General features: G+C 45.2%; 1 protein-coding gene across 1 annotated transcript in view; it reads right to left on the reverse strand.

The window, feature by feature from the left end:
• LOC142651713 (glutamate decarboxylase 1-like) overlaps positions 1-17613 on the reverse strand; it is a 95182-nt gene that overhangs the window by 17732 nt on the left and 59837 nt on the right. The window contains exons 3-8 of the mRNA XM_075826740.1: positions 10811-11053; positions 8464-8554; positions 8092-8204; positions 6970-7085; positions 6477-6556; positions 5148-5202 (exon numbers count right to left, since the gene is read on the reverse strand). Coding sequence (XP_075682855.1) covers positions 5148-5202; positions 6477-6556; positions 6970-7085; positions 8092-8204; positions 8464-8554; positions 10811-11053 — 698 coding nt within the window. The remainder of the gene's footprint in view (positions 1-5147; positions 5203-6476; positions 6557-6969; positions 7086-8091; positions 8205-8463; positions 8555-10810; positions 11054-17613) is intronic.

The raw sequence follows: 17613 nt of genomic DNA on the forward strand, positions 1-17613 counted from the left end.
ATCGCACCGTGTAGGGACACATTCACCTGACAAGGGGAATAGTAACACTTATTTGTCTATCAGTCCTGGACTGCACAAAGACTTTGAGAAATACAAGGATTTCCTATAATAAACATGTCAGTAGAGATGACAGATTGTCTATAAATCTAGTGACGCACAAGTGACGACGTAGTTTTTTTCCTCTTTTCTTCTCCATCCAGTCCAGACTTCATGACGACTTTTCCCGGCCATGGCCCATTTCTGCAGAATTTGCCACTCAGATGTCTTTGGCTCCTTACTTTTCCAACATTTCCACACCTATAAACAAAGATAATATTATCATGGTGCCACACACTGTGCCCCTAAATATAATAGCACCAAACACTGCGCCCCTGAATAAAATAGTACCAAACGCTGGGCCCGTAAATATTATAGCACCATAGACTGCGCCCCTGAATATAATTGTGTCAAACACTGTAAATAGCACCACACACAGCCCCCTGTAGATAGCGCTACACACTGACCCCTGTATATAGTGCTACACAGTCCTCCCCCTCTGTAAATAGCGTCACATAGCCCTCCCCTCTTGTATATAGTGCTACACAGCAATCCCCCTTAGATATAGTGATACACAGTGCTCCCTTCTATAAAGTGCTATACGACAATCCCCCCTTGTATATAGTGCTACACAGCATCTCCCCCCTTGGACCTGCAGCTCTTGTAATTGCTCAGTATAATGTCCCTCATAGCTGCCCCCACAGTATATTGCCACGCATAGCTGCCCCATACAGTATAATGTCCCCCATAGCTGCCCCCACAGTATATTGCCACCCATAGCTGCCCCATACAGTATAATGCTCTCCATAGCTGCCTCTACACAGTATAATTTTCCCCTTAGCTGACCCTACACAGTATAATGCTCCCATATCTGTGACACAATATAATACCCACACAGCTGCTACACAGTATAATACCCCCATAGCTGCTACACAGTATAATGCCCCCATAGCTGCTACACAGTATAATACCCCCATAGCTGTTACACAGTATAATACCCCCATAGCTGCTACACAGTATAATGCCCCCATAGCTGCTACACAGTATAATGCCCCCATAGCTGCTACACAGTATAATGCCCCCATAGCTGCTAAACAGTATAATACCCCCATAGCTGCGACATATGTATAATGCCCCCATAGCTGCTACACAGTATAATACCCCCATAGCTGCTACACAGTATAATACCCCCATAGCTGCTACACAGTATAATGCCCCCATAGCTGCTACACAGTATAATGCCCCCATAGCTGCTACACAGTATAATGCCCCCATAGCTGCTACACAGTATAATGCCCCCATAGCTGCTACACAGTATAATGCCCCCATAGCTGCTACACAGTATAATGGCCCCATAGCTGCGACACAGTATAATACCCCCATAGCTGTGACATATGTATAATGCCCCATAGCTGCTACACAGTATAATGCCCCCATAGCTGCTACACAGTATAATACCCCCATAGCTGCTACACAGTATAATGCCCCCATAGCTGCTACACAGTATAATGCCCCCATAGCTGCGACACCGTATAATGCCCCCATAGCTGCTACACTGTAAAATACCCCCATAGCTGCTACACAGTATAATGCCCCCATAGCTGTGACACAGTATAATGCCCCCATAGCTGCTACACAGTATAATACCCACATAGCTGCTACACAGTATAATACCCCCATAGCTGTTACACAGTATAATACCCCCATAGCTGCTACACAGTATAATGCCCCCATAGCTGCTACACAGTATAATGCCCCCATAGCTGTGACATAGTATAATGGCCCCATAGCTGCGACACAGTATAATGCCTCCATAGCTGCTACGCAGTATAATGCCTCCATAGCTGCGACACAGTATAATGCCCCCATAGCTGCGACACAGTATAATGCCCCCATAGCTGTGACACAGTATAATACCCCCATAGCTGTGACACAGTATAATGCCCCCATAGCTGCGACACGGTATAATGCCTCCATAGCTGTGACACAGTGTAATGCCTCCATAGCTGCTACACAGTATAATGCCGCCATAGCTGCGACACAGTATAATGTCTCCATAGCTGCTACACAGTATAATGCCCCCATAGCTGTGACACAGTATAATACCCCCATAGCTGCGACACAGTATAATACCCCCATAGCTGTGACACAGTATAATGCCCTCCATAGCTGCTGCACAGTATAATGCCCCCATAGCTGTGACACAGTATAATGCCCCCATAGCTGCTACACAGTATAATGCCTCCATAGCTGCGACACAGTATAATGCCCCCACAGCTGCGACACAGTATAATGCCCCCATAGCTGCTACACAGTATAATGCCTCCATAGCTGCTACACAGTATAATGCCTCCATATGTACGTACCTAATTTAAAAAAAAACATAATTACTTACCTATCCCGGATCCCACGACAATGGGGGATACTTCTCCTCCTCTGCACTGTCCCGTGAGTGACTCCGTGCAGACAGCGAGGCTCCGGCATTCAAGCCAATTGAATCTGCGTCCTGCGGACGCATATTCAGTTGGAAGCGGGACAGCGCAACAGTTAGCAGCGCTGCATAGTTTTTTAAGATTGTGTGAGGTTCGGGCGGCCATGCGCACCCTGGGAGCCTCGGGCCCCAGGCGGCCGCCCGAACCGCCCATATGATAATCCGCTATTGTATGGAAGAATATACAGTACTTATCCATAAATTTTGTGCATCGCAGTCGACAAAGAATCCCTGCCAATGGAGGCAACTATATCATTCCTCCAGCCACGTGTCAGGGCGATTCCTTCCCAGAGTCAGGAATGAAATGATGGCAGGGCAGACACGCCTCTTCTGTGTTCGTCTGTTAAGGGCTCCTACACGATAATAGTGTCCTGCAGCGATGTGGTGATAAAATTTCCAATTCAGGTGAAGTGCAGTCGCCGTAGGTACTTTGGACGTACGGCTTTCAAAATTTATCGTTCCTACACCATAAGTGTGGTGTCGTCCGCATTCCAAAGTTGACTCCAAGTTAAAGTACCTGAGAGATGTATGGAGGTTAGTCCAGTATATTGCCCAATGTTCCGGCTATGCCCAAATTTCATTCAGAGCATGTGTTTAAATTATCTCCAGACCAGACCATGGATTTCTGGTGTTTCGTCAATTACGTGACTTCCTCAGAGCGTGTATTATGGCCTTGACATGGATCCTCCATATCAAGGGAATACCAGCCAATAATGTGGATCGACTTACAAGCCTCTTTTTAACACTAGTTGTTCCAGATTGAACTAAAGTAAGTAACTGCAACAATATACAGTTCAGCTAATAAATTACATTTCTTGAAATTTTCCCGTTAACTATCCCCATAACAAAAGAAATTTGGAAGGGGAAGGGAGTAACCAGAAAACTAAAAGGAAAAAAACAAAATAAAAAAGGAAGAAAAAAGTAAAGAGATAGAGATGCGAAACGGGTCCCAGGAGCCAACCCGCGCACTGAATACAGTCACGCGGGAAGGGTCTCGGGACCCAGGTTGCATCAGGGAAGCATATATAGTTGAGATTATTAAGACCCAAAAAGGGGGCTAACAATCTGATGTTATGGACGCTCATGCCCCTTCCAAAAGTTAGAAGCAAGTTTAATCATCGTCTCCATTGCCCTTCCGGGGCAAAGAAAGACATGCACCGCTATGGTGTCTCATTGTGCGCATGCACCAGAACAGGACATAAACGTGCAAGCCCGGGATTTCTTTAGTTTGTGCTGGAGGGAGGCGAGGAGCTGTCAATCAAAAGTAAGGAGGCGGGGTTAACTTGGAAAGTCTTGAGGAATGAAGATATGACTCTTTTATGCTCATTAGCATAAAGAACGGGAACACTAAAAAACGGAATACTAAAGTTACAGAGACTAATTAGAAGATAATTATAGGTTACTTAAAAACTATTTTTCACCCACTTCCACCAAGTATTGATGGTTTAATAGGTGAAATGCTGGTGACAGTTTTATTAAATGGTAGAATAGGAAATGGTGCAAATCCACACCTGCTTATAGCAGGCATAGATTTAATTTACTTGCGGTCAGGCTTAAAAATACATTTGCGACAACTTACTTCCTAATTTGTAATTAAAATATGCGAGTCTTAAAGAGGCTCTGTCACCAGATTATCAAATCCCTATCTCCTATTGCATGTGATCGGCGCTGCAATGTAGATAGCAGCAAAGTTGTTTTTTTTTTAAAAAAACGATCATTTTTGGCTAAGTTATGAGCAATTTTATATTTATGCAAATGAGCCTTTCTAATGGACAACTGGGCGTGTTTTCTCTTATTTCCAACTGGGCGTGTATTGTGTTTTTAGCAACTGGGCGTGTTTACTTCTTTCACTGCACAATCACACTGTCCTGTGGATCATGCTGGGCTGGAACAATGAGAAGTGTATGACGCTCATTGGTCACTGATTGATCAGCCTCATACACTCCTCTGTACAACACCCAGTTGGTAAAAAGTAAAAACACGCCCAGTTGTCCATTGAGAGTCATTAGCATAAATCTAAACTAGCTCATAACTTGCTCTAAAATGATCGTTTTTCTAAATAAAAACCACTGCTGTTATCTACATTACAGCGCCAATCAGATTATGTAGGAGATAGGGCATTTATAATCTGGTGACAGAGCCTCTTTAAGCTAGCCATACATTTTCAATAGCTGTCAGCTGAATGCTTGTTTGGCCGACAGCTACTCCTCCCGACCTGCCTATACACGTTGCACACTTGGTTTTGCAGAGCTTGCATGTGTTCTCATTGGGGAGAGGAGAATACATTTATAAATATTAGACACGTCGGCCAAACCGCCTACTTTGGCAACACCGGCCTACCACCTAAGTTTCATTCGGCAGAGGTCGGAGGGAGAAACCGGACATGCTGAATCCTTTGTTCTCAAGAGAAATAAGTCACCACCAGAGGTATCTGGCAGCAGCTTATTCCCCTCTACCCATTGAGAACACAAGCATGCTCAGCCGAATAAAGCATGCATGTGTATAATGGTCATTTGAATAAGCAGACACCTCTAGCAGCGGCTTATATCCCTTCAGAATAAAGGATCATGCATTCCTGAATCTTGGCTCCACCATAATCAGGTCTATAGGTCTAACTCACTTTTTCCTTTTCAGCAATTATCTTTTCTTCCAAATCAGATGGAATCATCTTGCCCCTGACAAGACACAATAGTTAGGGTACAAAGATTCACTGTTCTGTAAGCATTATTTTGAACATCAACTCTTTACTAGAATGAAAAAAAAACAAAAAACACTCTTTAAGTACATTTCTTTTTATTGAACATGCTGCACCATCCCCTCCCTCTTCCATGTGTCTCCAGTTAGGGCTATACAGGGTGTTTCTACAGGTCCATCTAACATACTGTAGGGACTGTATGCATCACCATAAAGTACCTATGAGGCGCCATATTCTCTCTTAGAAGTAATACTTCTAGGGGTAGGATACCTGCATAATATATGGCATGTGATTATGCATACTATAGTTTATGTGCACATCATTGGACATTGTCAGATTGTATGGCTGGGTTCACACGACCATATTACGTCCGTAATGTATGGAACGGATTTCGGCCGGAAGACCCGGACCGAACACAGTACAGGGAGCCGGGCTCCTAGCATCATAGTGATGTACGACGCTAGGAGTCCCTGCCTCTGCGTGGAACTACTGTCCCGTACTGTAATCATGATTACAGTACGGGACAGTTGTCCTGCAGCGAGGCAGGGACTCCTAGCATCGTACATCACTATGATGCTAGGAGCCCGGCTCCCTGCACTGTGTTTGGTCCGGGTCTTCCGGCTGAAATACGTTCCGTACATTACGGACGTAACATGGTCGTGTGAACCCAGCCTAAGGACGCACCCTGGCAACAAGAGAAACAAGTATGCCCCATGCACACGACCGTGTTTGGTCTGTTATATATGGACCCTTATGTTGGCCTTTTTTCTAGGCTTGACCACAGTTCAGGGAGCCGTGCTTCTAGCATCATAGTTATCTATGATGCTAGGAGTACCTGCCTCTCTGCGGAAATACTGTCTGGTATTGAAAACATGATTACAGTATGGGACAGTATTAACTGTGGTCAGTTCAGGAAATATGGCCGACATACGGTTTGTATACCAGGGAGAAAACACGGTCGTATGCATGAGACCTAATGCCCAATTGTCAATTTTTGTCCATAAATTTCCAGGAGGAATAACAGGAACACCACAATTCAGAGTTCATAGTAAAATACTTCAGAATTGTTATTTTATATATGGAGAGCGGACGGTCCACTTTAACGCTGTTCATTGCTCTTTGCCAGGCTGTACTCACACAGGTTCATTTCAATCTCCAAAGTGCAGAACAAGGACTGCTAAACATTTTTATTCCAGATTAGAAAAACTTAATCATTCGTTAAGTGTCATTCAATAAATAGCAACTAGAATTCACCTTTCATCACATCTAACAGCAATCACATTTTCTATTCCAATGCCAAGTACAGCAGCTGCTTTCTGAAAGGAGTAGTGACTCTATAGAGGCAATAAAAAAATAAATATGTGAACTGAACAATAGATTAATTCTAAGGCATAAGGCCATGTGCAGCTGCAGCCGGATAGTTATGGAAACTACAACTAAAGTACAGCTCAATGCATGTGTACAGGCGGTTAAAACCAAAAAACAACAAAAAACACGACATTGAAATCAGTGGCTGCAGTCATCCGCAGCAATTCCTAAAAGTTTTTATTCAACATTAACAATCAGTTACTCTACAGTCAACTACAAAAGTTTATAATATTTTTCGTCAAAATTAGATATGGGCCATGTTAGACCTGAAAGTTCTATTTTATGGTTCCAGAAGTGACTTTAGCTTTATACAGTATGAATACCATTTATTACAGTCTACAGTAAGAATTATAGCCAGATAGTCAAGAGTATTACATACATGTTCTGAAGTGAAGAGAACAATGCTTGGTAGTGCAGCCATTCCCTTTGTTTTCACAATAGGAAAAAACTTGTATCGAGCTACAAGAACACTGTACAAGTTTGATATAGTACCACCTAAGGGAAGTAGAGTCAATTAATTATTAAGAAGAGACAGCTGTTAAGGCATACATCTTTTTTTATTGTTTAGACTGCATGGTTGTAAAATGTTACATAAATTACAGTAAATAACCAAGAACACTGCATTTATATCAGCTTAGATCTACATGTACTACTTTTGCTGAGTTCACATCTGCATCACAGCTTCAGTTTAAAACAAAAATTAAGAGGCTGTGCCAGATAAGTCGTCGGATCAATACCACAGGTGCCTGAACTATTGACTTATAATGGTTTTCATTGTGATTTGCTTAGTTCTAATGGAAAGAATAGGGCTGTATGCCTCAGACGCAGATGCGATTAGAGCCTAAGAGAACAAGTACTATTAAACACTAAATATTTAAAATCCTTTTCAGTTAAAGTAAAAAAAAAACACCAAAAATCTAAGTTTTAAATATTACTTAACATTGGTTAGATTGTTTTTTTTCTGCTTACAGCCAGCCATACACGTAAGATAATCGACAATAATTCGTAAAAACGATCCTACCAACAACTAAACTGGCCCATCAGGGATTCAATAAAAAAAACAAAAACACCACAATGACTCCCTGGGGCTTGCGGAAAGTGGCAAATGATCAGCCAAATATGCCATACATATGTAGTTTCAGCCGACCACGGTTTAAATTTTCCAATCTAACCGATCACATTTTCTGCAGACATACGTTTTTCAAATGATGGTCAGACGAAATGGCCAAAATATGCCATTTAAACCAACTTCCCATTTGTATGGGCAGCTTTAGGGCACAATCACACAGCAGAGCTGTGAATACAGAGGCACAGTAAGGGCCCCATCCACCTCTGTGAAAGACCAACTATAGGTCCGCACAAAATGGAACCGTAATATAGCGGTGTGCATGAATTCTTAAACCAACTCCAAGGAGGGAAGAGGAACAAGTAGAAGGAGGAAAAACAATCTTTAAAGTCTTGGGCACGTTGTTCAAATAGATTTAAAACGTTTCAGACTTACCAGGTGAAAATATACCATCAGCTTCAAGTTCTCTCCAGCCAACCAACTGATGCATTTTCTTGATCAATAACTCTTCCATAAGAATGAATAGTGGAGCAATTTCATATGTAAACCTACAAAGAGAGGAAAAATGAAAAATTCTTTCACAGCATACTGTAACAGTAAAATCTCACTAAGACTTGACATGCCATGACTTTCTTTTTTTTGGTCTGCACACGCCATACCCTAAAAATCAAGGAATATTATTTCCTGCTCCTTGCACTTACTGACATGAATACAATTTTTCCATTAAAAAAACAAGACAAAAATGCTGTGTGTGAACACACTTTTATATAGGTATTTGAAGAAATATCCAAGAAAGCAGTTACATACATGTTTGTGTTTGCTGCTGCTGTCAGCCATTCACCAGCTAGTCCAACCATGTCAAGGCCACTGGAAAGTTGATTGAAATATCGAGGGTGAGCTGAAGTGTAATTTAAAAAAACAAAAATAGAAATGAAAATTGAAAAATAAGGAGTAATACATTTTCTTTCATCGAAAAAAAACATTGTCCCCAAAGAAAGGGGGTAGGGAAACATTTTGTAATATTAGTTTAAGAAATGGTCTTTAAAGTAAGCATATACAGCTTTGTCAATTTAATGAAGTGGTCTCTAATGATGTGTGGCACATGCCAACAATAACTATTTCCAGGTTATCACTTAGTTTTGGAATCCTAACAAAACTAGTAGTACATAGAAGCCAAGTTTAGAGGAGAACAGAACAAGACAAGTCTCAAAGTCAGTATACGATCATTAATGGGCATGCCAAGAAGTGCCTAGGGATGGCAACCTCATGCCAAAATCATGAAACATTTTAATTGAAATACAGTATTGTGCAAAAGATTTAGGCAGTTGTGTAAAAATGCTGCAAGCAAGAACGCACACCGTTTTTGAAGGAACTCGGTGGGAAGGTTGTTCCAAATATTTTGGAGAACTAACCACAGATCTTCTGTGGATGTAGGCTTCCTCAAATTCTTCTGTCTCTTCATGTAATACGAGACAGACCTTAATGATGTTGAGATCAGGGCTCTATGGGGGTCATATTACTTCCTTGGCTCCTTGTTCTTATTTACGCTGGAGATAGTTCTCAATGACATTGGCTGTATGGTTGGGGTCATTGTCCTGCTGCAGAATAAATTTGGAGGAAATCAGACGCCTCCCTGATGGTAATGCATGATGTATAAGTTTCTGTCTCAATTTCTCATCATTGAGGACACCATTAATCGTGACCAAATCCCCAATTCCATTTGCTGAAATGCAGCCCCAAACTTGCAAGTAACCTCCACATGCTTCACTGTTGCCTGTGTACAATCATTATTGTATCGCTCTCCAGCCCATCGACAAACAAACTGACTTCTGTTACAGCCGAATATTTCAAATTTTGACTCATCAGTCCAGAGCACTTGCTGCCATTTTTCTGCACCCCATTCCCAACGTTTTCTTGCATAGTTGAGTCGCTTGGCCTTGTTTCCACATCGAAGGTATGGCTCTTTGGCCGCAATTCTTCCATGAAGACCACTTCTGGCAAAACTTCTTCCAACAGTAGATGGGTGTACCTTGGTCCCACTGCTTTCTGTCAGTAATGAGCTGATGGCTGCTGGACATCTTCCGAATTTGAAGGGAAGTAAGCATAATGTTTCTTTGATCTGCAGCACTAAGTTTCCTTGGCCGAACACTGTGTCTACGGTCCTTAACGTTGCCAGTTTCTTTATATTTCTTCAAAAGAGCTTGAACAGCACATCTTGAAACCCCAGTCTGCTTTGAAATCTTTGCATGGGAGAGACCTTGCTGAGGCAGTAAAACTACATAGTGTCTTGTTGCTACGCTCAGTCTTCCACAACCTCACCTTTGTAACAAAGTTCTGCTGTTCCTCACACAGTTACTGTTACAGTTAGGCCGGATTCACACGAGCGTGTGCGTTTTGCGTGCGCAAAAAAAGCGGCGTTTTTCACGTGCAAAAGGTACATAACAGCTCCGTGTGTCAGCAGCATATGATGTGTGGCTGCCTGAATTTCGCGCAGCCGCCATCATTATGACACTCTGTTTTTATGTTTGTAAACAGAAAAGCATGTGGTGCTTTTCTGTTTTCATTCATAGTTTTTACTGCTGTTGCGCGAATCACGCTCGTCACACGGAAGTGCTTCCGTGTGCTGCGCGTGATTTTCACGCACCCATTGACTTCAATGGGTGCGTGATGCGTGAAAAACGCACAAATATAGGACATGTCGTGGGTTTTACGCAGCGTACATACGTGAAAATCACGGACAGTCTGAATGGCCCCATTGATTAACATTGATCCGTGCGAGGCGCGTGAAAATCATGCGCGTTACACGGAAGTATTATACGTTTGTCTGAATAAGCCCTTAATGACTGTTTCAACCTACATATGAAAATGATGATCATTAGCACCTGCTTGTTATAATTGGTTAATCATACACCTGACTATAATCCTACAAAAACAAATGACTTGTGCAAGTTTACCTAGAAGAATTGATGCGGTTTTGAAGGCAAAGAATGGTCACACCAAATATTGATTTGATTTATACTCTTTTGCTCATTCACTTTGTATTTTTTTAATTAATAAAACAAAAACTATTAACACTTCTATTTTTGAAAGCATAAAACTTTTGCACTGTACTGTACATATACAAAATGTGGACAGTTTATTGAACAAAACATACCTGTTTTTACACCATATTTTAGAGTATCTCTACAGTCACCAAGGATCTGTTCCAAGGGCTCTGGATGATCGGATAATTTAAGGTTAAATCCTTCCAAACCTTCTAGTAACTGATGAGGGTGATGGAAGTCCAGAACTTTACTTTTCCCATCAAATGTTTTCCTTATGTAACTGACGAGAATGTCAAAAACTTCAAGTAAAAACCCTTCAGTATATTTTTCTCCATTTCTTGAAGGGAGTAAATCTGTAAATTTTATTAACAGCAGTCAGAATAGTTTGGCAATTGTAACATCAATTCAGACAAACAAATACAAGTGAAAAGAAACCCAATAAACTTACAATGGGGTCATAAAATAACCCATTAAGTCTCCACTTTCAATCACACAATGTATACAGTACATTTCTCTCAACATATTTGTCATAACTGAAAAAAATGTAAGTTAAAAATTGGGTATTTTTTGTTTTCCGCATTAGCCAGGCTGTAGAAAACTATTTATATAAATTATATAAACCGAGATCGGGAGTGGGTAACGGACACACAGACACACAAATTCATGAACAACCGGTTTCATTGTGTGACTAGGTATTGTGTAGAGCAGGGGTCTCAAGCACGCAGCCCGCGGGCCGCATGCGGCCCCTGGGGCTGTCATCTGCGGCCCGCGGGACACAGAGCCACTAGTATCGGCTCTGCTCCGAGACTCTGGAATTCCCTGACATCGCTGTCCACATATGAACAGCGATGTCTGGGGCTTCCCCCAGAGCCGGAGTCCCGAGCAGAGCGCTGGTGTCGGCTCTGCTCCGGGACTCTATGGAATTCCCTGACATCGCTGTCCACATATGAACAGCGATGTCTGGGGCTTCCCCAGAGCCGGAGTCCCGAGCAGAGCGCTGGTGTCGGCTCTGCTCCGGGACTCTGTGGAATTCCCTGACATCGCTGTCCACATATGAACAGCGATGTCTGGGGCTTCCACAGAGCCGGAGTCCCGAGCAGAGTGCTGGTGTCGGCTCTGCTCCGGGACTCTGTGGAATTCCCTGACATCGCTGCCCATATATGGACAGTGTGTCAGGGTCTTGCCCAGAGCGGAGCAGAGCGCTGGTGTCGGCTCTGCTCCTGAACTCTGTGGAATTCCATGACATCGCTGTCCACATATGAACAGCGATGTCTGGGGCTTCCCCCAGAGCCGGAGTCCCGAGCAGAGCGCTGGTGTCGGCTCTGCTCCGGGACTCTGTGGAATTCCTTGACATCGCTGTCCACATATGAACAGCGATGTCTGGGGCTTCCCCAGAGCCGGAGTCCCGAGCAGAGCGCTGGTGTCGGCTCTGCTCCGGGACTCTGTGGAATTCCCTGACATCGCTGTCCACATATGAACAGCGATGTCTGGGGCTTCCCCAGAGCCGGAGTCCCGAGCAGAGCGCTGGTGTCGGCTCTGCTCCGGGACTCTGTGGAATTCCCTGACATCGCTGCCCATATATGGACAGTGTGTCAGGGTCTTGCCCAGAGCGGAGCAGAGCGCTGGTGTCGGCTCTGCTCCTGGACTCTGTGGAATTCCCTGACATCGCTGTCCACATATGAACAGCGATGTCTGGGGGCTTCCCCAGAGCCGGAGTCCCGAGCAGAGCGCTGGTGTCGGCTCTGCTCCGGGACTCTGTGGAATTCCCTGACATCGCTGCCCATATATGGACAGTGTGTCAGGGTCTTGCCCAGAGCGGAGCAGAGCGCTGGTATCGGCTCTGCTCCGAGACTCTGTGGAATTCCCTGACATCCACTGGCGTAGCTATAGGGGTCGCAGCGGTCGCAATTGCGACCGGGCCCCGAAGCCAGGGGGGCCCACGGCCCCCCGCACCACATCAATAAAAAGTTACTATAGTAACTCGGGCCGCGGGCCCCTGTTACTATAGTAACATACTTTACTTACCTTCCTGGTTCCGGATCGCAGCGGAGGTCCTGACGTCAAGCGCTGTGCGCAGCGCATGACGTCACAGCGCTATGCCGCCGCGCACAGCATCGAGACTACAGAACTCCCGCCGCGGCCGAAGAGGAAGGTAAGGTTAGCCCTGACTGGCGGGGTCTGACTCCCGGGACCCGCCAATCAGCTGTTTTGAAGGGGCCGCAGCAGTCGTACGAGAGCTTCTCCCCTTCATTCCTGTCACTTCATTCCGGTCACACTGTGAATCGGTGTCGGCGATTCACAGTGTGAGCGAGTAGTGAAATGAAGGGGAAGCAGCTCTCGTACGAGTGCTGCGGCCCCTTCAAAACAGCTGATTTGCGGGTCCCGGGCGACACATCAGCTATTGATGGCCTATCCTGTGGATAGGCCATCAATGTTTAGGGACTGCACAACCCCTAAGCCTACGATGTATCAGGCTTAGGGGGCCCATGAGACAGGATCACAGATTGTGTGATCCTGTCTGCTGGGCCCTGTATCTAAGCCAATCACATGGTAGGCTTAGATACATGGCCCATGCGTGATCCTGTCTGCTGGGCCCTGTATCTAAGCCTACCACACTAGGTTTAGATGCAGGGCCCCAGCACACAGTAATCTTATACTGTATAAGATTACTGTCTGCTGGACCCTGTATCTAAGCCTACCTTGTGGTAGGCTTAGATACAGGGTCCCACAGACAGTATCACACATGGGCCCTGTATCTAAGCCTTAGGGTATGTGCACAGACACTAATTACGTCCGTAATTGACGGACGTATTTCGGCCGCAAGTACCGGACCGAACACAGTGCAGGGAGCCGGGCTCCTAGCGTCGTACTTATGTACGATGCAAGGAGTCCCTGCCTCGCTGCAGGACAACTGTCCCGTACTGTAAACATGTTTTCAGTATGGGACAGTTGTCCGGCAGCGAGGCAGGGACTCCTAGCATCGTACATAAGTACGACGCTAGGAGCCCGGCTCCCTGCACTGTGTTCGGTCCGGTACTTGCGGCCGAAATACGTCCGTCAATTACGGACGTAATTAGTGTGTGTGCACATACCCTAACACACGTGTTACTAATCATTTTTTGTGTGTTTTCTTACAGGTTCGGTCGTTGGAATACGGCGGATTCCAGGACTACTTCGATGACGGCTTTTTTTTTTATTAATAAAATGGTTAATGAGGGTTGTGTGGGTTTTTTTTTTATTTCAATAAAATATTTTTTCTATGTCTTTGTGGTTTTTTTTAAACTATATTACTACCGCCTTAGTAATGGCCGCCGGCTGATTGACAGCATCCATTGCTAAGGCGGGGCTTAGTGTTAGCAGGTGCAGAGGCTAACACTAACCCCCTTTATTACCCCGGTACCCACCGCCACCAGGGGTGCTGGGAAGAGCCGGGTACGATCCAGTACCTGACCATCTGTAGTGATGGTCGGCCACTGGGGTGGCCGCAGGCTGGTATTATCAGGAGGGGAAAGGCCAAAAACAGTGGCCCTTCCCACCCTGGTAATGCTGCCTGCTGCTGCTTTATTGTATCTGGCTGGTTATGAAAATGGGGGGGACCCCACGTCATTTAAAAAAAATAATAATAATTGGAAAGAACGATGTCGGGTCCCCCCCCAATTTTCATAACCAGCCAGATACAACACAGCAGCAGCAGGCAGCATTATCAGGGTGGTAGGTGCCACTGTTTTTGGCCTTCCCCAGCCTAATACTACCAGCCTGCGGCCACCCCGGTGCCTGCCCGTCACTACAGATGGTCGGGTACTGGTTTGTACCCGGCTCTTCCCAGTACCCCTGGTGGCGGTGGGTACCGGGGTAATAATGGGGGTTAGTGTAGCCTCTGCATCGGCTAACATTAAGCCCCGTCTTAGTAATGGAGGTTGTCAATCAGCCAGCGGCCATTACTAAGGCGGTGATAATAAAATTTAAAAAGATACAAGCACATAGAAAAAATATTTTATTGAAATAAAAAAACAACCCTCATTAACCATTTAATTGAGAATAATAAAAACGCCGTCATTGAAGTCCTCGAATCCGAAGTCCAACAACCGAACCTGTAAAAAAACACAAACACAAAAATAATCAGTAACACTATAAAGAAGCAAAATTATTATTCTTACCTATCCTGGGTCCAGCGCTGGAGACGCAATGTCAGCGAGCTGGGCCCTGTATCTAATCCTATCATGTGTGATACAGTCTGCTGAGCTTTGTATCTAATCCAATCATGTATGATACTGTCTGCTGGGCCCTATATCTAATCCGATCATGTGTGATACTGTCTGCTGGGCCCTATATCTAATCCTATCATGTGTGATACTGTCTGCTGAGCCACTGTATCTAATCCTATCATGTGTGGTACTGTCTGCTGAGCCACTGTATCTAATCCTATCATGTGTGATACTGTCTGCTAAGCCACTGTATCTAATCCTATCATGTGTGGTACTGTCTGCTGAGCCACTGTATCTAATCCTATCATGTGTGGTACTGTCTGCTGAGCCACTGTATCTAATCCTATCATGTGTGGTACTGTCTGCTGAGCCACTGTATCTAATCCTATCATGTGTGATACTGTCTGCTGGGCCACTGTATCTAATCCTATCATGTGTGATACTGTCTGCTGAGCTGTGTATCTAATCCTATCATGTGTGATACTGCCTTCTGAGCCACTGTATCTAATCCTATCATGTGTGATACTGCCTTCTGAGCCACTGTATCTAATCCTATCCATAGTTTATAGGGTCGTAGTGCTATAGATATGCTATGCTGTCTCCTATACACACTTTTTTTCGGGTGGACACATATGTATTGGGGCTATTTCCCTGACATTTTAAGCCCTGAGGGTATGTTCACACGGCAGCGTCTGTTACGGCTGAAATTACTGTGCTGTTTTCAGGAGAAAACAGCACCGTAATTTCAGCGATAATGGCATGCGCAGGCGTCTTTCGCTGCGTCCATTACGGACGTAATTGGAGCTGTTTTTCTATGGAGTCCATGGAAAACGGCTCCATTTACGTCTGAAGAAGTGACAGGCACTTCTTTGACGCGGGCGTCTTTTTTACGCGCCGCCTTTTGACAGCGACGCGTAAAAAAAAATGACCGTCGGCACAGAACATCGTAAGACCCATTCAAATGAATGGGCAGATGTTTGCCGACGCTTTTGAGCCGCATTTTCGGACGTAATTCAATGCTAAAACGCCCGAATTACGTCCGTAAATAGTGTGTGTGAACCCAGCCTTAGTGACGCCCCGGCTGTTAGTGCTGCATTGTTGGGTCACTTAGGAGACCCAGCGATGCAGCTGAAAGCGGACCGTCGGCCATGAGAAGTTTGCGGGGGGGGGGGGGGGGCCCAGTAAGAATTTTTGCATCGGGGCCCATGAGCCTCTAGCTACGCCCCTGCTGACATCGCTGCCCATATATGGACAGTGTGTCAGGGTCTTCCCCAGAGCGGAGTCCCGGGCAGAGCGCTATTATCGGCTCTGCTCCGGGACTCTGGGGAAGCCTCTGACATCGCTGTCCATACATCGACAATGATGTCAGGGGCTTCCCCAGAGCAGGAGTCCCAGTGATGTCAGGAGCACAGCTGGAGTCCCAGGAAAAGCCTACTAGCGCTCTGCCTGGGACTCCAGCTCTGGGCAAGCCCCTGACATCACTGGGGCAGCCTCTACAGAGGGCACTGGGGCAGCCTCTACAAAGGGCACTGGGGCAGCCTCTACAGAGGGGACTGGGGCAGCCTCTACAGAGGGCACTGGGGCAGCCTCTACAGAGGGCACTGGGGCAGCCTCTACAGAGGGCACTTTGGCAGCCTCTACAGAGGGCACTGTGGCAGCCTCTACAGAGGGCACTGTGGCAGCCTCTACAGAGGGCACTGTGGCGTTATCTACAAGTGGGTGTGTGACGGTATCTGAAGATACACTGGCATTATCTAGGGGTGTGTTGCATTATCTACAGAGGGCACTGTGGCCTTATCTACAGAGAGCACTGTGGCCTTATCTACAGCGGGCACTGTGGCCTTATCTACAGAGGGCACTGTGGCCTTATCTACAGAGGGCACTGTGGCCTTATCTACAGAGGGCACTGTGGCCTTATCTAGGGGTGAGTTGCATTATCCACAGAGGGCACTGCGGCAGCATCCACAGAGGGCACTGCGGCAGCATCCACAGAGGGCACTGCGGCAGCATCCACAGAGGGCACTGCGGCACTATCTAAAAAGGGGCTGCCCAATTTTGACATGTGTGCTAACTGAGCCGCCGGACTGCATTTAGCGACACTTAAACTGGAAAGCTGGATTGTTGAAATAAGCACGTGGAGAAATATCTCAAATTTTAAACCTAGCGCTATTATTATAGTAATGTAGTATTATTATTCTAGTAATATAGTGTTATAGTAGTTCAAATAACTAATTGATTAACAATAACTTTGTATTGTATCAAATTTGAAAGTAATGCGGCCCGTCAACTTCCCATTTTTTCTATATGCGGCCCACTTACCCGGCCGAGTTTGAGACCCCTGGTGTAGAGCTTAAAGAGGCTCTGTCACCAGATTTTGCAACCCCTATCTGCTATTGCAGCAGATCGGCGCTGCAATGTAGATTACAGTAACGTTTTTATTTTTAAAAAACAAGCATTTTTGGCCAAGTTATGGCCATTTTTGTATTTATGCAAATGAGGCTTGCAAAAGTACAACTGGGCGTGTTGAAATGTAAAAGTACAACTGGGCGTGTATTATGTGCGTACATCGGGGCGTGTTTACTACTTTTACTAGCTGGGCGTTCTGACGAGAAGTATCATCCACTTCTCTTCAGAACGCCCAGCTTCTGGCAGTGCAGATCTGTGACGTCACTCACAGGTCCTGCATCGTGTCGGCCACATCGGCACCA

The sequence above is a fragment of the Rhinoderma darwinii genome, chromosome 5 (assembly GCF_050947455.1).
Source record: "Rhinoderma darwinii isolate aRhiDar2 chromosome 5, aRhiDar2.hap1, whole genome shotgun sequence".
Lineage (NCBI taxonomy): Eukaryota > Metazoa > Chordata > Amphibia > Anura > Rhinodermatidae > Rhinoderma > Rhinoderma darwinii.